This window comes from Tachypleus tridentatus, chromosome 7 (assembly GCF_004210375.1).
Source record: "Tachypleus tridentatus isolate NWPU-2018 chromosome 7, ASM421037v1, whole genome shotgun sequence".
Classification (NCBI taxonomy): domain Eukaryota; kingdom Metazoa; phylum Arthropoda; class Merostomata; order Xiphosura; family Limulidae; genus Tachypleus; species Tachypleus tridentatus.
The window spans coordinates 175,604,939-175,624,847 of record NC_134831.1 but is presented as its reverse complement, the minus strand read 5'-3'; the positions used below and the strand labels follow the sequence as shown (position 1 = coordinate 175,624,847).

General features: G+C 31.4%; 1 protein-coding gene across 2 annotated transcripts; it reads left to right on the top strand.

The window, feature by feature from the left end:
- Positions 1–5,142: 5,142 nt before the first annotated feature.
- On the top strand, positions 5,143–19,088 carry LOC143257323 (eukaryotic peptide chain release factor subunit 1-like). Of its 2 annotated transcripts, XM_076515822.1 has the most exons (13): positions 5,143–5,280; positions 5,545–5,769; positions 6,131–6,216; positions 8,920–9,095; positions 9,605–9,744; positions 10,089–10,227; positions 11,114–11,304; positions 12,697–12,826; positions 14,992–15,147; positions 15,487–15,551; positions 16,025–16,097; positions 16,509–16,583; positions 18,385–19,088. In XM_076515822.1, exons 3-13 carry the CDS (start codon positions 6,137–6,139, stop codon positions 18,462–18,464), a joined length of 1,305 nt encoding a protein of 434 aa, XP_076371937.1. In that variant the 5' UTR covers positions 5,143–5,280; positions 5,545–5,769; positions 6,131–6,136; the 3' UTR covers positions 18,465–19,088. The 2 variants fall into 2 exon arrangements, with proteins under 2 accessions (XP_076371937.1, XP_076371938.1); XM_076515823.1 differs by lacking the exon at positions 5,545–5,769 and having other exon boundaries at positions 5,144–5,280.
- The last annotated feature ends 821 nt before the right edge of the window (positions 19,089–19,909 follow it).

Genomic DNA, 19,909 nt, shown 5'->3' with positions numbered 1-19,909 from the left:
TTTTAAAAAATCACGAAAAAGAAATTAAATTAAGTAGACCTCGTGGGCTTTAATATCTTAATATTTGTATAAAAAACAGGGGCTTTCATTTAATACAGATATCTATCTCTTTCTTAGTTTTTAGAACCCTTAGTAACTTCCACTTTTGTTAATGATTCAGTATTTTAAACTGAAATCTGTAAAATAGCAATTTAACAAAATGTAAATAATTACGTACATGAGTGAATGTAGCAAATAGAACAATAATTTGTGATGGCAACCAGAATAAAATAATATATTACAAATCAATGAAGCTACTTCTATAAAACAATCTAACTTGAAGTACACAATGTCATATATCAATTTTGAATATTTATAACTTGGGAATCATCGTTGTTTTATGGATAATAATTTCAGCAGTGAATTCAATAGCACCTCATGAGGTTATACCAGCTTATGAGATTTAAGTTCATTCTAAGTACATTTAAACTAAAACTAATAATTCAAAACAATATTCATAACTGTGAAAATTGATAATAGTAATATTAAATATTCTTAACGTTATAAACAACTTTTTTAATAATGCTAGCTTTAAAGCAAAGTTGAGTATTTTATTACTTACTTAGCAAAAGTACCCAACTTCGCTTGGGTTACTGTGTGTGCGTGTTTTGTTATAGTAAAGCCACATTGGGCTATTTGCGGTGTCTACTAAAGAGAATCGAACATCTGATTTTATTATTGTAAATCCAAAGACTTACCATTGTCCAACCAAGGAACGCTCGGGTTATTAGGTTGGTGCATTTTAGTCGACTACGTCAGTATGTGTATTCTGAACCAAATTAAACATAAATGTTTAACTTACGTACTTTTGTTGCTAAAGCATAACATAAAAGCAATTGTGGAACGCATTGTTTCGAAACACTGGCTTTCTAATAGATGAGAAGTTGTTATATAAGGAATCACATCTTTTCTATGTGGTTTTTGTTATCTTGCTCCGTTAAAATGTGCGCATGTACGTGAATAAGGTAACCGATACCCAGGTGCACATCCTCAGAGTCCATTTAGCATGGGTACAAAAGATAAGGTTTCTAGATGCTTCCCTTTGTGCGTGTCTGTCTCTAATTTGTATTCATAATACAAGGAACCTTTTCTATGTGATTTTTCGCTAGCTTGCATTATCAAAAAGTTGCGTTTGTGCGTAGCTAGCAGGAATATTTGGATTAGTATGAAGGAAGAATTGTATAATACACTCCTAATTAACTAGTCGTTAATATTAGATTTCTCCTGAATGAGGAAGATTGCAGGAATTTGGACAAAATTTGGATATTCAGTAGTTGTTGTTGTTTCTTCCTTTTGAGGAAAAATTCCAAAAGAATATTTTTAGTATATGGAAATTTTTATTTGGAAGTTGTTAGACTTAAATGTTGGAGGACGTGACGACCAACAAAAACAGATGCAACTTCTTATTTAAAAGAATAAGAAAACAATCGATTTTAGGACCAAAGATCACAGTGTATTTATAATGATAGATATTTTGTCTCGTCGTGTTGTGTAGTAAGATATTTAGACCAGGCGTGACCAGTATAAGCTTTTAATAGGGTTACGACCTTCCTGCTGGTCATTTAAACCCACAAATTAGAGATTGTGTGATGATTCCCACGTCTGAGTATATCCTAAGTAACACTTATTTTTTTAGATTTCTGTAATTTGCAAAGGAGTGTAAACCTCCTGCCCATTTACAGGTTTTTTTATAGGGAGCAGATTCTATACAGTAGGTGTCTGTGATTTGTTGGCGATTAACTTGAGTAATAAATGGACAGCACACGATTCACATGTTTAAAAAAATATATTCAAACTAAGTCAACCGTGTATACAAAAATTATTATAGTGTTGGTTAACAAAGTCGTATTCAAAGCTTTAAATAATTGTCTCCTTTCCGTCAAAGTCCACTCACGCAGGTAAGTTACTTTAGAACACCCTTCGACATGACAAATTATTGTTCCTTGACGCTATTATTACAATTTTACTGTGATTTTAGTGGTTATTCATTATAACCAAACTATTAATTCTGCAATCAGTCTTCACTTTTCTTTTCACTAACAAACTTTAACTTCTTATTTGCACTTTGTATCTGCACGTATTTATAACACGTAAAAAAAGAATCATATCCGGCATAGCTAGGTGGGTTAAGGCATTTCACTCGTAATCTGAGGAACGCGGATTCGAATCCCCGTCGCATCAAACATGCTCGCCATTTTAGCTATGGATGCGTTACTATGTGACGGTTAATCCCACTATTCGTTGGTAAAAGAGTAGTCCAAGAGTTGGCGGTGGGTGGTGATGACTAACTGTCTTTCTTCTAGTCTTAGACTGCTAAATTAGGGACGGTCAGCGCAGATAGCCCTCGTGTAGCTTTGTGCGAAATTGAAAAGAAACCAAACAAAAGAATCTAGAAATATCTAGCCGTATAGTTACAACATTATTCATACAACGAGAAAATCTTAGAAGCTTGGAATAAGATGATGTCAACAGCATCACAAAATCTTAGTATAACAATGACACGTCATATGCAACAAGAGATCCATACAGAGTTACGTAACTAAATTTGTCTTAACTATCTCTTCTAAAGTAATTAAATTTTAACTCTATTATTATGAAAACTAAATGAACATTCAATATTAAATCACTAAATGAGAACTCTTAATTTGATCAGCCTTGTGTATCGGACACCCATCAATCATAGCTACAAGCTCATCCAAATATTACACCTAGCTACTCCACTGAGTAAGAGAACGTTAATACATTTCAATACAGTACTTTTCTGAAATATTTAACTGTGTTGTTAGGACCTTTGTTTTTCAAAGGCAAACTGAATAATCATGGTTAATTGTTGAAAGCACTTGAGTTATAGGGTTATATTTATATTTAAGTAGTTGTTTGTATGATTTGGTCTTGAAACGTTTTTTTATTTCTACTTTCAATGTACGACATTCATATCCAAAAACTGATCTGGTGAATATTTTATACAGTTGAAGAATTTTTTTACCAGTACAGTTTTTGTTGGAATTTCTATATCTGGTTTATAAGGGATGAAATCTGGGTTCTTAATATAGTGGTTTAAACACAAAAACTACACAATGGAATATCTATGCTCTGCCCATTACAGGTATCGAAACCCGATTTCTTGCGTTGTAAGTCTGCAGACATACCGCTGTGCCACTGGATTGTTAATGTGGTAGTTTTACGATAGTTTGCTATCGAACGTTAGGCCAGGAAACTTAGGCTTGTTTACATATGAAGTGTCTTTAGGGTTTAATTTTATATATGTTATTTTCGTTCGTTTTACTGTGATTTTAGATCTTTTAGTAGAAGATTCAAGACACATTAGAAAAACATAGGATTCAAGAAATATTTTTAACACAAAAATACGATACCTTTAATTCGCGCACTTTCCAAACGCTTGGGTTATGTGGTTACGTATTCTTGAAAGAAGCTGATAGTCTACAATTTAGTGGGGTGCAATTTAACTCGCCATGGCTCACACCGTTTTAACGCATGAATCGTCATATCGGAATTGCTAAGTGTCAGCACGAACTGAGATGGAAAAAAAGAACTATCGTCATATTTGAAATTCCCCGAAACCCGTATAACTCAGTGATAACTGGTAAATTGGATAGCAGATTGGATATACATTTATCCTTTTACTCAACCATTGTTTTAATTAGACTATTAAAACAGTATTGTTTTCAAAACGTGTTTGAGTAGAACGGTAGGAACTTATTAAAACCAAACCGTCAGTTTTTGTAAATGACACTAGAGATACCACAATACGTCATTTGAGCTGAAAATCTTTTAAACTGTTGCCTTCGCCATTTTCGATTACTTTCCTATTTTAACAATGGTACTGAATACAACAGTATGTAACCTGTTTCTGAGAGTTGTTCGAACTTATCGCGCCATACTCTTCTAGAAAAGTAAGTAGATAATTAATAAAGTCATAAATATTTTCTCATTAAATTTGTCTCCGACTTACTTTACAGGAAATATACTTTAATCATTTTGAATATAAAAAAATATTTTATAACACCAATTATTTCGTGAGAAAAAATTATTACTTCTGCATTTTCTAACTGCTATCATCTAGTATTATTGTTTTATTCCTATATGATTTTTGTTTTCTCATTTATTCTGGAAACTTTTGCGATTTGATCATTGCCAGATTTTATAGCTAGGTTTGCTTAAACATTATCATGACCTTATAACGCTGAAACGTTATCTATCTATCAAGTTTACAGACGGTACATGTGAACTGAAAATAACTTTGATACCCAACAATGAGCAGCAAAATATATTTGTATATACGCGTTTACTGTAATTTGCAATATTAGAAAAATATCAATTTAAAATTATTTATAGGACAAAAATATTCAGGGGTTCGTTTCCCCTCGCTGAACTTAGCAGATAGTCCGATGTGGCTCTGCTATAAGAAAACACACACACACGCACAAATATAACATATCATTTGTTTGGAATAAATTAATTATTAGGCGCTCTTTAAAAGCTTTATCATAGCTGCAGTTTTGCAAACTATTTTAAAATGTTATGACCTGGCATGGCCTAGGAGTTAGGACGTTAGAGTCACAATTTGCAAGTCGTATGTTTGAATCCCTATAAGACGTGGGGTGTTGTAACCACAATCAATCCCACTTTTCGTTGATAAAGAATAGCCCAAAAGATGGCGGTGATTGGTGTTGATTTCCTAATTTTTATAAAAGTTTTGAGACGGCTTGACTGAAAAAATGCAAAAAACCTTTTTCTTTAAATAAATGTAAGATGGTTTGACAATATGTCGTACATTTATAAAAAAAAATTAATTGCCCCGTTAAGATGTCTCAATTTTTTTATTCTTTTAAAAATGGGTTCCTCGTTATAAAATTCTTGCTAGTTCGTTACTTCTAAGTAAGAAGAGTTAGCGCAAATAATTCTCGAGTAGCCTTGCACAAACTTCAAGAATTAGACATATCACAAATATATTAACATATATATTCAAAGCAGTGCCCAAATATAAAAATTTTAAATTATATTTAGCAAAATTGCCAACATATATGTTCTATAGGTGCTGACGTCAAGATTATCCACATGGTAGGAAGGAGTCCGTCTATATTCTCTCTCTTTCGTGTTGCTGTCGAATGTGACTTGGGGTTTTGCGTGAAACTGATCCGATGTGAAATATTCATAATTAATTCCATTCTTTTTTTGAGAAGCATCAGCCTTTAGGACAGAAGAAACGAAGACGTTTTGGTTTGTTATATACAATAATTATTTTTGGATGCGATATTTCTTTATTTTTTCATATTCTACGTGAGAAGAAATTGTCGTGGTAAGCTTAGGCTTAACGTAGATCATTTATTTCTATTCTAAATTTCAAGTTCAGCACAACCGCTGTTACCATTGGCAGTAGTTATTATTAATCAGCATTTATTATTGGATATAAAACAATAATACCAATACCGCGGCTTCACTCTTGGATTTTCATATTTGATTCGAGTTTTTCTTGGTGTTCAGCAGGTGTAAAGAGAGGTCATCAACTTTCAAACGCAAGTACTACTAGTAGTAGTACTGCCAGTGATTTAAGCCTGCTTGTGTTATTCTTGTGGAAGTTTAATAGTAGTACAACCAGTGAGTTAGGCTTGCTTGTGTTATTCTTGTGGAAGTGTAGTAGTAGTAGTACAACCAGTAAGTTAGGCCTGCTTGTGGAGTTTTAGAAGTAAGGACGTTAGCATAGCCTAGGTAAGTATTAGAAGTTGAAACATATGTTGCATATTTTTTATGAAATGGCTTACATATAATTTAGCTTTATTTAAAATAATGTTTAAATACTGAATAAATAATTTTATTTTTTTTCAGTTTATAGATATAGTATTTATTATTTATATATATTGTTTCCTGTTATTTGTCGAATATTGTGTTGTGGATGTAATATTTTAAACCTGTTACCATAAAGGTTTCCAGAAGTATTGAGTAAGGCAAAATATTTTAGGTGTTTGGTGTTTTTTATAATTTTTGTGAAGTAAGAGTTGAGAAGAAGATGAGAAACATTGATAATTAGTTTTATTGCCAGTTCATTAATAAAAAGAAATATGTATTATAGTTGAAGATGGAGGAGTCGAGTGCTGATAGAAATGTTGAAGTGTGGAAAGTTAAGAAGTTAATTAAAAGCTTAGAAGCTGCAAGAGGGTAAGTTGAAGTTATGATTTGATTTGTTTGATAATGCTCTTGTTGGTTTGGGAATGAAGGAACAAAGTGTTACCTATTCAGGAAGAGTATTCTAAATTAATTGTACTAAGAAAAGATTATAATTACTACACATAGTCATAGTTAAATAAGGCCTTGAAATATTCATTTTTATGCAAGTTATGGGAAAAAAGTGACTGCTTTGAAAGAACATAAAACAATTTTGGAAACTTTTGTGAAAATTTGTACTTTCTCTGTCGTAACTGTTAAACTGTTTTTTGTATTTTTTCTATTTTTGATTGATTTCAGGGTGAACTATAATGCTGTGAAAATACTTCAATTCATAACATTTTGAATATGTACAGTAACTTTGATTGGGACATATAATCTTTCTGAATTCATTCACAAAAAGAGTATTAATATTTTCACTGTTCACTTTAATGTACTACACTTTTTAGGCATTACACATTTCAGTAAGGAGAGTTTCTTAGTAAACTTTCTAAAACCTTGACCCTACCCTTTCATTTCCAAGAGGATATGTGGGACACTTGGCCCATCTAGGGTGCTTTTTTTTTATTGTTTTGTAGCATCCTACCCTAAATTACTATAGGAATCCTTCTCTAGGACTCTCTCTTAAATCTGATCTCTAAACTACTTACTCAGATTAAACTTGTTGTAATGTTTCAACTTGTGTCATTTAGTCTCAGATTTCCCTGTAATGTGTCCACTGATCAATATAAAACTATTTTTTGATAGAAAGCAACATTCTTATAATTAACATTAAAGGACGGCAAGGGACATTTTGGTCAAACTGCATCATTCAAATATTCATCAAGTTTTCCCTTTAAATTAACTGCATCTGAGGGAATCCCTTTGGAAAGTCCAACTGCCCTGTTTGAAAATAATCTATCTTAACTAAAAATGAATTATACCCTGATAAAATTTCTGTTTGTCTACTAATCTTATCATTCTCACAATTAAATACAAAAAAAGATTGTACAATCTTAAATGCTTCATTCAAATCAGCCTCTCCTTGTATGACAACTCTACCATTTCAGACACCATTCTAGTAACCCTTTCTTTCAACTTAATATCCTTTCTAAGGTAAGGAACTCAAGATTAAACTCAGTACTTCATATGTGGTTGAGCCAATGACCTATACAATATTATAATATTTTTATTTTTATTGAATATTTCTGTAGCTACAACCTAAAATCATATTAACCCTGGATGGCCTTAGACTGATCAACTGGAACACAAATTAGTTTCTCTTCCATAACAATGTCAAGGTTATTTACATCAAAATTATACCCATAACTTAAATTTTGATATATCACAAGCCTTACCTTACATTTATTATGACTAAAATTCATCTGCCATTTATTATCCAAACTCGCTAAATTAATGTTTGTGTAAAGCAGCACCACCCCTCTCGCTGGTGTTTGTGCAAAGCAGCACCACTCCTCTCATATCCTATGAAGGAAAAGTTGCAGGTTTTAAATATCTTGTGCACCTCAAACAGTTTTGGCTGGACTCGTTAAATCAGTAGAAAAGTGCTGGCAATAGTGGTTTGTACTGTTTAACCTCTGGCAGAACAGAAAATACTTTGAACATATTAGAATTAAGAAGTTTTTACTGTAAGATTGAGTTAAAAGGTGGTATTAAAGCATTAAATAAACCATCTTTTTTTTTATCAACCAAGGTATTTAACCAGTCTGAGAATAATACTTTTGTATTAATTAAAGATATACTATGTTTTGTATTATTGAAGTTAACGTATACTATCTTTTGTTTTAATTAATGCAACATGTACTATCTTTTCAGCAGTTTTTACATTAATTTAGAAAAGTCAACAGATATGTGCTACTCTTAAAAGTTATGGTTTTTTAAAGAAAAACTTTATCAACATTTTTCTTTTAAGAAAAGCCACACTACTTAATTCTTTTAGTAAGATTAGACTAAATTAATATAAGACTTCATTTTTCTTTTTCGTTGCTATATTTTTGTGTGATAGTAATACCAAGTATGGGGTGTGCATTTACTTGGTTTGCTTTTAATACTCGACAGGATCTCTACCAGCCATTCTCAAACTGGATTTTTTTAGGCAGAATTATAATAAATTAATCTCTAGGACTTTGGTCATGGTTAAATCAAAAGGGTTTGGACCTATATAGTCCAAAACTGTAAGATCTTAAATTGGTCAATAGATAACAGAGATGTGAGCTAAAAGATTGTAATTGATGAAGAGCTGAAGTTTTCAGTTGGTAAACATTAGGGACATTTGTGGTCATATGAATGTCTCTTGTAGAGACAAAGTTTATTATACCAAATCATGTTATTTGGTCTATGCTAATTTACGTATTAACCAAAAGTTGCTGTCTTAAATATACTATGGAATTTTAAATGAATATGGAGCATAGAGACAAAAGTTCAAATGAAGAGGCCAGAGTCCACTCTGTATCACGGGTGGGCCGTATATTCATCATTGAAACAATGTGCCTTTATCTACCAGTGTATAAAACAAAACATGTATTGAAGAAAATTACAATAGTTTTACACACTATTATAAATCACTAAGTCTAGGTTATTCATAATTAGTTTATAATTACATTTCTAGGTTTCTCAAACACATGTTGAAATTGGATTTTGTGTTCATGTTTATTAAATGAATGTTTTCTACACTTTCATTGTTCTTCTATTAATCAGAAATGGGACAAGCATGATATCCCTAATTATCCCTCCCAAGGACCAAATATCACGAGTTTCTAAAATGTTAGCTGATGAATTTGGAACAGCCTCTAACATTAAGAGCCGAGTGAACCGACTGTCAGTGCTTGGTGCCATCACTTCTGTGCAACAAAGATTAAAGCTCTACAATAAAGGTAATGCACCATGTATAAAGGAAAAGTTTTTTTTCTGGAAAGTTAGCCATCAAGTATTGAGAACATTTCAAAGTTGTTGTTTTTTTGAGGTTACACATATAACTTCAAAAGTAAAAATTAATCTTGGTATTAAGATTCAAAGTTTGGTTTCAAGAGTTTTTGTGAATTCTTTATAATTAGAAAAGCAAAATGGATCTATTTTTGTAGTAAGAATAAATATTTAAATCTTATTGTTTAACTTGCACACAAATTGTACACTTGGCTCAAAATTTTTTGAGAATCACAGTAGTGACTATTTTGCAAAGTTTGAATCTTGTGAAAGTTTTTTCAGTAAGAGTTAATTAGCAGGCAATGTGTTTTTGTCAATTTACTTACTTAAATGGATCATTCACAACATTTACTCAAAAAAGAAAATAAGGTGTAGAAATAAAAAAAAATATTTAAAGAAGTAAGACGAAAGTCATTGGTTGAAAATTGTCTGTAGTGAACTGTTTCTTTTTAAACTGTAGTTCCTCCAAATGGTCTTGTCATATACTGTGGAACAATTGTAACAGAAGAAGGTAAAGAGAAAAAAGTGAACATTGATTTTGAACCATTCAAGCCCATTAACACGTCTCTGTACTTATGTGACAACAAATTCCATACAGAGGTATGTTAGGTGAAACCAAATATTAATTATTTGTCAACTTGTGGAGGGTAGTTAGTAATAATAACCTTTGTAACTTCTGATCTGAGGGGTAGTAAACTTTGTGAACATAGAATTGTTGGTAACTTTATTTTATAAACACTTATTACTTTTAACTAACTTAAGCTAAATTAACTCAAGTGATAATTCATAATTCATTTCTAATTAACAAAACTTAGTTTGGATGTTCTACTAATGAACTGATGTAATGTGAAATTCTTTGTTCAGTAATATATTTTACTAAAGAATTGGAAGTTAATTTATCACTTTCAGGCAAGATACTTTTAAAACAAAATATTTATTTTTAGGCTCTCTCAGCATTGCTAGCAGATGACAACAAATTTGGATTTATTGTTATGGATGGTAACGGAGCTCTCTTTGGAACTCTCCAGGGAAATACTCGAGACGTCCTACACAAATTTACTGTTGATTTACCTAAAAAACATGGTAGGTTAGAGAAGGTTAAGATAAAATTTGAAACATAAAAATAACAATTTCTTTTACTGATTTTTTTTATACAAAACAAGTGAAAATAACTTATCCTTCATTGTTCAAAGTTTAATGTTCTCGTTATGTTAGGCATTGGCTGTGTGGATTATGCTTGACTAGTCTTTTAAAAAGTTGGTTTATGACTTTAGAAACAAAGTCTAATGTAGTCAATTCTGAAAACGAAAGTTTTTTTAACAATCATCAAAGAAGCTATTGGATTTTTTCATATGTGATCACAAACCCGAATGATAGCTTGTATTTATTCACCACCAAATTCTATGAAACTTAAGGTTAGTATTATAAGACAGATATTTTTTATCTTCTTGGCATGGCCAGGTGGTTTAAGCTCTTGATTCATAATCCGATGGTCGTGGGTTCAAATCATTGTCACACCAAATATGCTTGCTCTTTCAGCCATGGGGGCATTGTAATGTTGGTCAATCCCACTATTTGTTGATGAAAGAGTAGCCCGAGAGTTGGCGGTGAGTGGTGTTGACTAGCTGCCTTCCCTCTAGTCTTGCACTGCTAAATTAGGTATGGCTAGCACAGATAGCCCTTGTCTAGCTTTGCACAAAATTCAAATCAAACAAACCACAATATTGTGATAAGCAAAACAGTGTCTAGATGTTTTTGTTTCTTAATTTGATGACATTATCATAAACTAAAAATTGTATTATAGTCTGAATATTTTTTTCTTAGTTTAATGAGTGTATAAATAAGGTAAATATTGACAGTGTTCAAGTTAAACAATTTCATGTTGTTTTTTTATTTTTAACATTCTAGTGGAAATCAAATGTTTATGAAATCAAGTCTTTACAAAATGCTAAGATTTTCCTTATACTAGGTCGTGGTGGGCAGTCAGCACTTCGATTTGCCAGGTTAAGAATGGAAAAAAGACACAATTATGTTCGGAAAGTGGCGGAAGTAGCAACCCAACTTTTCATTTCTAATGACAAGCCTAACATTGCTGGCCTCATTTTAGCTGGATCGGCAGATTTTAAAACGGAACTTAGCCAGTCTGACATGTTTGATCCTGTAGGTTCTTTTAAAGAAATTATTTCTTGTCATGGAATCTAATTTATGAATTGTATTTTATATTATAATAAGCATTTAAAGAAGCTTGTTAAAATATTGCAAAAGATATTTACTGTAATTACTTGTTAGTCTGAATAATTTCCATTTGTTCCTATCAAATTAATAAATTTACATGATAAGCCTTTATTTTAAAGTTTTTTCATGTATAGATAAAAGAGTACCACTGAGTAGTAGTATATTTAAGTTTAGAAGCAAAGTAAATGATCTATTACCTAAGACTAAACATTTAGGAATAAACTGAAAAACATGACAAGTTGTAGTGAAAAACACATGGAAAGGAAAATTAGGCTTAATTCAGAGTACATGAAAAGGAAGATTAGGCTTAACTCAAAGTACATGAAAAAGATGAAATACTAGATTTCTCCAAGTAAAGCATTAAATTTAAAATTTAGGAAATTTCATAAATGTGAAAATGAAAACAATTAAAAAGCGTATTGTTAGTTCAGAGCAATTATTTTTACAATTTTATTTGTAAATAACATTAGATTATCATTCATTGAAATTATGGAAGCTAGAAAATGCATGGAATAATAGATGAGTTGGTGTTCCTTAATTTAATAACTAACATGAGATGTACAGGTAAGAACAGTAATCTGTAACCAGTATTTGTTTGATTAATAATGTAAAAATAACTTTAATAGTACTTTAAAAGTACTTTAATATTAAGAAAATGTGTGTGTGTGAGTGAACACAGTATATGTTTAAAATGATTAATCTCCTTGCATTTCTGATAAGTTATTTTTGTTTTCTGACTAAAATTGAATGCTGTGCTTGTGAAAGTATTACCATGTTAAGTTATTCTGAGTGCTGTATTTTGAATTGGATAGTACATCTGTGTAAGGCTCCTTCAGAACTATAAATACCAGAGTGACCTGATTTGGAAGTACATAACAGTTTTTACCCACCATTGTTGTTGGGTATAAAGAATACAATATAGAAGCCCATAAACATAAAGTGCTTGTTTAACACTGTTTTTATCACAAGTTCAATGTTGAGAAGTTTTATTTTTCCATCACCCCTGTAGATAAAATGTTAATGTACTGTTAGCTAACATACACTTAGTACTCACTTTTTGAGTACTAATCAAATCAAAATGTTGGCATGAAGTAATCATATAGATCCAGTTTAAATGCTTACTTTGATAAGTGAAATCCCACTACACATGCAGAAAATGCTGCGTAGTGTATAAGGTAGCGTATGAAAATTTGATTTTTGATGGTGTATATCAGTTACTGCACACAGGTGGCACATCTTTTACACAAGTTTAACAATATTGTAATGTTGTTAGGTAATGTTATATATTCAGTGATAGTTTTGATTATTTCTACACAGAGGCTACAAGCTAAGATTCTAAAGCTTGTGGATGTCTCATATGGAGGAGAGAATGGATTTAATCAAGCCATTGAACTTTCAACAGAAATACTTGCTAATGTAAAATTTATCCAGGAGAAGAAACTAATAGGTATGGAATTGTCCACTTTATGGAAGTGTTAGTCCAGTTCTGAAAACTACATGTGTAGTTGTATGAGCTCATTAAGTAATGAAGTGAAAGTAGTGATAGAGACTTGTGTAAACAGTTCTGTGTTATTAGAGAAAGTTTAGTGACAGATTGTTCAGTACTTGTGGTTCATTTCTTTTGAATATAGTGTATCAGTAAATATGTATATAAACACAAGTGTACACACTGCATGTTTTGTATACGTATGTACACACTATCACAAATGCACACTATAAATGTGTGCACCAAGGTTTGCAGTCAGTACTGGAACTGATTTATTGTACATATGTGAAAATAAGTAACATCTCTTATCACATGTCCCATCTTTGGTGTTTTGATCAAACCTTTCCTTTGGTATTTCAGCTTTTGTTTTTTCCAGAATTACAAATGTTTGAGGTGATAGTTTTGGGTTTATACTTTAAATTGATAAACAAAGTTCAGTGTGAAGATTGGCAATAGCATGAAATATATGGTAAACTGGAAGAGAATGTGAATGTGCTTACATGACTGATTGCACTTTAAGTAGGTGTGTGTATGATTAACCCCTAATACTTGGGCAGGTCAAACTGCATGTCCCAACATTTGAGTGAGTTATTCAAAATTTAATTCAACTACTTGATGATCATGGTATATGAACAACCTTGATATCAAACCATAGATAGTAAATCAAGTGTTATGTTCTTAATTGTATAAGGAAGTATTTAAGACCAATCTGAAATTCTCCTTGTATGAGAATTTGATGTATTTTATTGAGTCGTTTCCTCTCCTGGATTTTTTTTGTCCACTCTTTTAGAAAACTATAATACATAATGCAAAGTATTCTTTAATTTTACTATCAGTATTCTGAGGTAATATTTTAATATTCTTTAATCTTGTGGGGTTAGAGAACAATCAATGAAAACTTAGAAGTCATGTTCCATGCCTACCATTGATATGCTCTAACTTTCAGTTTACTGATAGAAAACCAAAAGTTCAACTGTTTTATTGCCACAGTCATCATACCTTGTGGGCTTAAGAATAATTGACAGTTTGGTTTGATGTGAAAACAATTTCCTCCACGAGAACACACTTTGAAGAATAGTTGAATTTCTAACTGCTCCAGTCACATGATTAGAGATGCTTGAGTATGGTTACCAGAAACCTGGTTCCACTGGTACTGTTTTAAACCTTGGTGTACACACAATGCACATTAAGTATACGTGTGACATCCTAATTGGTAAGAATAACAGAGTAATAGAAATATATTAAAAAAATTTGTGTAACTATTTTTGTTCCTGTGTGTACTTGGCTTCTTCCAACATTCTTTGTACGATTATTTTGAGAATTGTACCACCTATCACATTGTTTTACATCAATCCAAATGAAAGCATGCTTGTAGAATATATTGTGTACCATTGAAGTTGAGTTTTGATGTTCATATTAACACTCTGATAATGTGTTCATTTATTTTCTGATAATGAGAGTATTAAAGTACCATTAATCTTATGTGTAGACTATAGCAACCAAGTCAGAAATAGAAAATTCAAATTCTCAGGAAATGAGAAAAATACATTTCTTCATTAAACCTGGGAAGGTTTTTTATCTTACTATTTACCTCAGTAGTTAAACAAAGTCTGTAGTTTAATCATGCTAAAAATTGGGTTTTGATACCCATGATGATTACTGTCAAAGTTATTTAATTCTTTTATATCATCTACTGTTATACTGAATTCAGTTGTTATGGGATTCGTAGCTGTGTCGAACTATGTTTGCCAGTGAACTACAGCTTTTGTTGGAGGTGGTATGGAAAATTCACTGCTGGATTCTGATGTTTAATTAGGTTCACAGAGGAAAAAAAAGTTAAATTTTGCCTTATTTATCTTTTTCACTATTCAGTGTGAATGTTTATTCATAGAACCCTTCAGTCTCAAATTGGAGAGAGAGGTGTTTATACAAGTAATGTGTTACATGTAATTCACTTGTTTTAGTTTAATTAAGGTGTTAAAATGTTTTTAATTTCCAAATGATGCTTGTTTAAGCACATTTACCAGTTTTTAATCATGAGTTAGTTAAGTAAATCAAACTGTATGTAATAAAAACTAAGTGTTGATTTAGCTTGTCACAAAGTAAACTTTGAAAGTTTATTTCAGGACGCTATTTTGATGAAATTTCACAAGATACAGGGAAGTTTTGTTTTGGTGTGGAAGATACTCTTAAGGCTCTTGAGATGGGATCTGTGGAAATATTGATCTGCTGGGAAAATCTCGACATTAACCGCTTCATTCTAAAAAACCATAATGTAGATGGTGAGTGGTCTTCAACACACTGACATAATTTAATGAAAGACCTTACTTCCGATAATAGATGGTCTTTGAAACTGGTATTGCTTAATGAAAATGTACTATGGTTCAGATGGGTAAGTGGTCTTTGAAACTGGTGTCACTTAATGAAAAAAAACAAACATGCTTTGGATGGTAAGTGGTCTTTGAATGTCTGATATTTAAATTACTGTTTACTAATTTCATGATGAACATTGTGTATAACTTGTTAAAGAAAATTTGTTTTTAAAGTTTTTTTCTTCATTATTCAATAGGTATTTATCAAGAATTAGATTGTAAAGGAATCAAGTGATTTTTTTTTTGCAGAGGAAAAAATACTGCACCTAACACCTGAACAGGAGAAAGATAAAACACATTTTGTTGATAAAGAAGTAAGTTTTATTGCTACGAAAAAGCTAGTTTGTCGTGTTAGTTTTGTATTCATAAAACATTTTGCTGATAAAGAAGTTTTATTACTATGATAAAACTATTTTGTCATGTTACTTTTATGTTGATAAAGTAAGTTTTATTATGACGATAAAACTATTTTGTCATGTTTTTATGTTGATAAAGTAAGTTTTATTATGACGATAAAACTATTTTGTCATGATAAGCTTTAATTGTTCTGATTATTTTCTGCTTGTGGTTGTGAACTTGTGCTCTGTGAACTAACTATAGAATAAAAGATGTTATTTGTTATGATAAAGTCGAACTAGAAACGAAATGTGGTGAATAGTCGTGGTCAGGAATACAATAGTATAGAATGTCTCTGAATCTCGTACCATTTATTCAGGTGCAATACATTAAAATAAAAGTTAGTTTCTGTGTGTGTATGATGAATTCTATCATCTGTTTTTCTTTCCAGACAGGAGTTGAGTTGGAGCTTGTAGATTCCATACCCTTACTTGAGTGGCTAGCAAACAATTACAAAACCTTCGGTAAGGCTAAAGACATTTTAATACTACTTTTAAAAATATGATAACAGAAGTAATCTGTCTGTTAAGTAGTAACATCAGTTTTGTGTACATTTGTTAATATTCATTGTTTTGGCTTTAAATTGGTTGGAGTAGAAACTTGTTTCAAAATAATAATCTAAAAGTTAGTAGAATAAAGTAGCGAGGTTCACAAGTTTTGTGTTAGACGCATCATGATAAACGTTATATAACTTACCGCTAACACAAAGATTCATGCTGACTGTACCATAATAAATGTAGCTAACTGCACAATATGAATATACATTCTATGAAAGATGTATCATAAATATACCTCAGTTCATTACTAATGATTGATGTGTCCAAATACTTAGATATCATTAATTGGTTTCTAAGACTGATGATTTGTTTTTGTAGGTGCGACTTTGGAGATTATTACTGATAGGTCTCAGGAAGGGTCACAATTTGTGAAAGGATTTGGTGGCATTGGAGGTGAGATTTAGCTAGAAAATGTTTTAAAAGTGATCACCAGAATAATTAGTAATAACTGTTAGGTATAGATTGAATAATGATGTACCTGTTATTGTAAACAAAATTTAAACCAAAAAAAAATGTTCAGAAGGAACAACTACTAAATATTCAAACCATTATTTTTTTATACAGGTGAGGTAGGGTGAAATAAATAAGTAAAGAAACGATTATTATTAAATATCAGTTCTTTGTGTTTGGATGCCATCACATTGATGCTCAAAAGTACCTGAAAAATAAATTTTAGGCAGGTTTTTTGGAACTTCTGTCAAGCCTGTTGTGACACCTATTGTTTGGAACAACTACTAGCTCTTTTAATTTTAACCAAAAATTATCTATTTTCAAATTCAGATTCAGTCATGTCATTGACTGTGAATCACCTATTTGTATACACAGATGAGCTGACTGGTAACTGTTTGACCTTGTTGGTTGTTCTGACACTTTAACCTTAATTTTCATTTATCTAAACTAGCAATGCTACATGCACAGTAATGGTTTCAACCTTTATTTTTGTAACTGAGAAACTAATGTTTTAAAGTTCAAATTACAAATTTGGATGTAAATTGTAATAAATTCAGACTATCAGTAAGGGTTTTAGCAAACGATTGTGCTTTAAACTGTATTTTAGGAACTTTCTCCATGACACAGGCCACAACAACTGATCAGCAGTTGTCACAATTGAGTGGCAAAATGTGAATAATGATTCAACCAGAAAAACCTGTTTCATTTGTAGAAAAATTATGCTATTCCATCAGTTATTGTCCATATACTTAAACATAGAATCGAGATACGACATCAGCCCATCACGTATCTTTTGAATATGAGGAAGGTTAAAATAATTGTTACAAAGTACTCCAAGAATAGTTGGATATACAGCTTTGAAAACTGGGTTTTTTATAAACTCTAGTCTATTATACCTACAGCTGTTGAAACATCAGGGTCTTTATAAACTCTAGGCTGTTATACCTACAACTATTAACACTGGGGTTTTTGTTGTGCATTAGATCAATAATATGGCCAGTAAGTAATTGCTAATTATAATTATGATGTATTGGTCAGTAGTTGTGTAATTTAGTCCTTAGATTACAGCATACACACAAGTTAACGCACACTCTGAGGAGATATTTTCAACTCGAAAGAAATATTCAATTTAATCCTAGTGTTACCAAAGGAGAGTCCATATCTTCTTAGATTGTCCAAAAACCTTTTTATCATAACTTGTTTACCTAATTACTTGTAAGTGCAAAATTTGTTTCTAAGAGTATCCATATTTATTTACTTTCACAATGATAACAAGTGTATGCTAACACTTGTGCAATATCACAACCACTTTATGGTATTTCCTGAACTAACTGTCTTTAGTCTTGTTTGAATCTAAACACACACTGATTGCTTGAATTGAGAGAAACAAAATATAATAAAATTAGTAACGTGTTGTGTGACAACAGGATTTTATAAAAAACAGCAAGTGATGAATCCACCATTAAAATACTAGAACTAGAAACAAAGTTCAATTTGGGACTTGAAGAATGTGAAAATAGTTCTGGATTTGAGTTTAATTTAGTACAGACATGTACAAAGAAAATACTAGGTGCTACGAAGTAAATTTTAGTCACCATAGCAACCTAACTCCTGGCATAGTAATATCACAATGTCACATTCTTGAAAATTTACACTATATTTAATTAACAATGACATTACACTAACTATATTTAAGCAGTAATGACATTGGTAACCAAAGTCGTTTTCTCCTGTTTTCCTTTAGGACTGTTACGATACAGGGTGGACTTTCAAGTGCTCGACCTCACTGACGGTTTTGATGATTTTGATCTGGAAGATTTGTAATCTCGTTATCATGTGAACATGACAGTGTGGGCTAACTTACTTTGAAATTCCAGAAAAAAATTTGGCCCAATGGAAGTACTCCATAATTACTGTATGCAACAGGTGGCGCCTTATTTTACAGGGCATATGAAGACCCAGCAAACAGTTATTGAGTAGTTTACCAGTGGTTGTGGGCTCATATTTTTATAGATAAACAAAAAGCATGAAATACATTCATTTTTCAAGAAAGTTCAACCACAATTGGATAAATGATTTTACTTACCTAGTTCATGAGGTTTAAATGAGGAGCCGTGAAACTCGGGAAAGAACTGTAACTATTAGTATCCTGTTTTTGGTACAAGCCTTTGGTATTTGATTTTTTTATTCTTATGATTTTGTGAAAATGTTCAAAAAAAAGATTTTTTGAACGGATTTCTTTTATTTCTTTGCAACTGTGTATTTACAAGGTAATGAATTTAAGCCCTCTAGGTTGATTTTCACCAAAGTCTTGCACCAGAAACATCTGTGAACAACCTCTTGGTTGAATAAAAGTATTTTGGCCCTGGTGGAAAAAATTGTTGGAGATGAATCAGTCATGTATATTTCAGCTGTTGTACAATAAACTGTGGAGCCGTGAACTTGTAATTGGATTACTCTAGTAATTACACTGAGTAGAAACTTGCTTTACTTTAAATGCTTCGAATTGTTAGATATAATATTGATTAAAACTATTCAAAAGTTAACTACAGTCATTGCAACTCCAATTACCTGCTGTATAAGATTTTTTAATTTCATTGTGGTTTCTACTTCGTAAAACTGCATTTTATCTTCAGCACAGTATACGAGATTATTTTAGCTGTGTTCTATAAATTATTTGTTACAAAGTTTTTTTACAATTCTAACTTATATTAGGAAAATACAACACAAGTGCTGCCATCTAGTGACAAACGTAGTTATAATAAACTTCAAGCAGGATAAAAAACTGAACATATAAAAGTCTGAAAATAGAGAATGCTCCATCAGAATAAATCTGAATCAGTTCAGTAATACCTCAGTTTACTAAAAACAACACACTACGACAATATGTAAACAAACTGGACTTGGTATGGTATATTTAGCGTTGAGACGAAACAGTTTTTCCTGTTTCTTTTTTGTAATATAAAGTTTGGGAACTTGTTGGCTCTTCTAAGCTGTTGCATTCTCCAGATTATCACTGCTATATAATAAAGTAAACTTTAACTCCAGTTCATGTAACACGTCATGCTTTAAACACTTGGTAATTTTATGAAATGTATGAGTTCTTTATCATTATCTTTTTGTTTCATTTATAAGGAATTATTTCAGGGAATGATAATTATGTTAGTTATTATGGTAATGGAATTATTAGAGTAAAGGCAGTCAATATAAACTGAAACTTTGGAAACTATTACCTGGTTTACAGACGGCCCCATTCTATAGTTTCATAA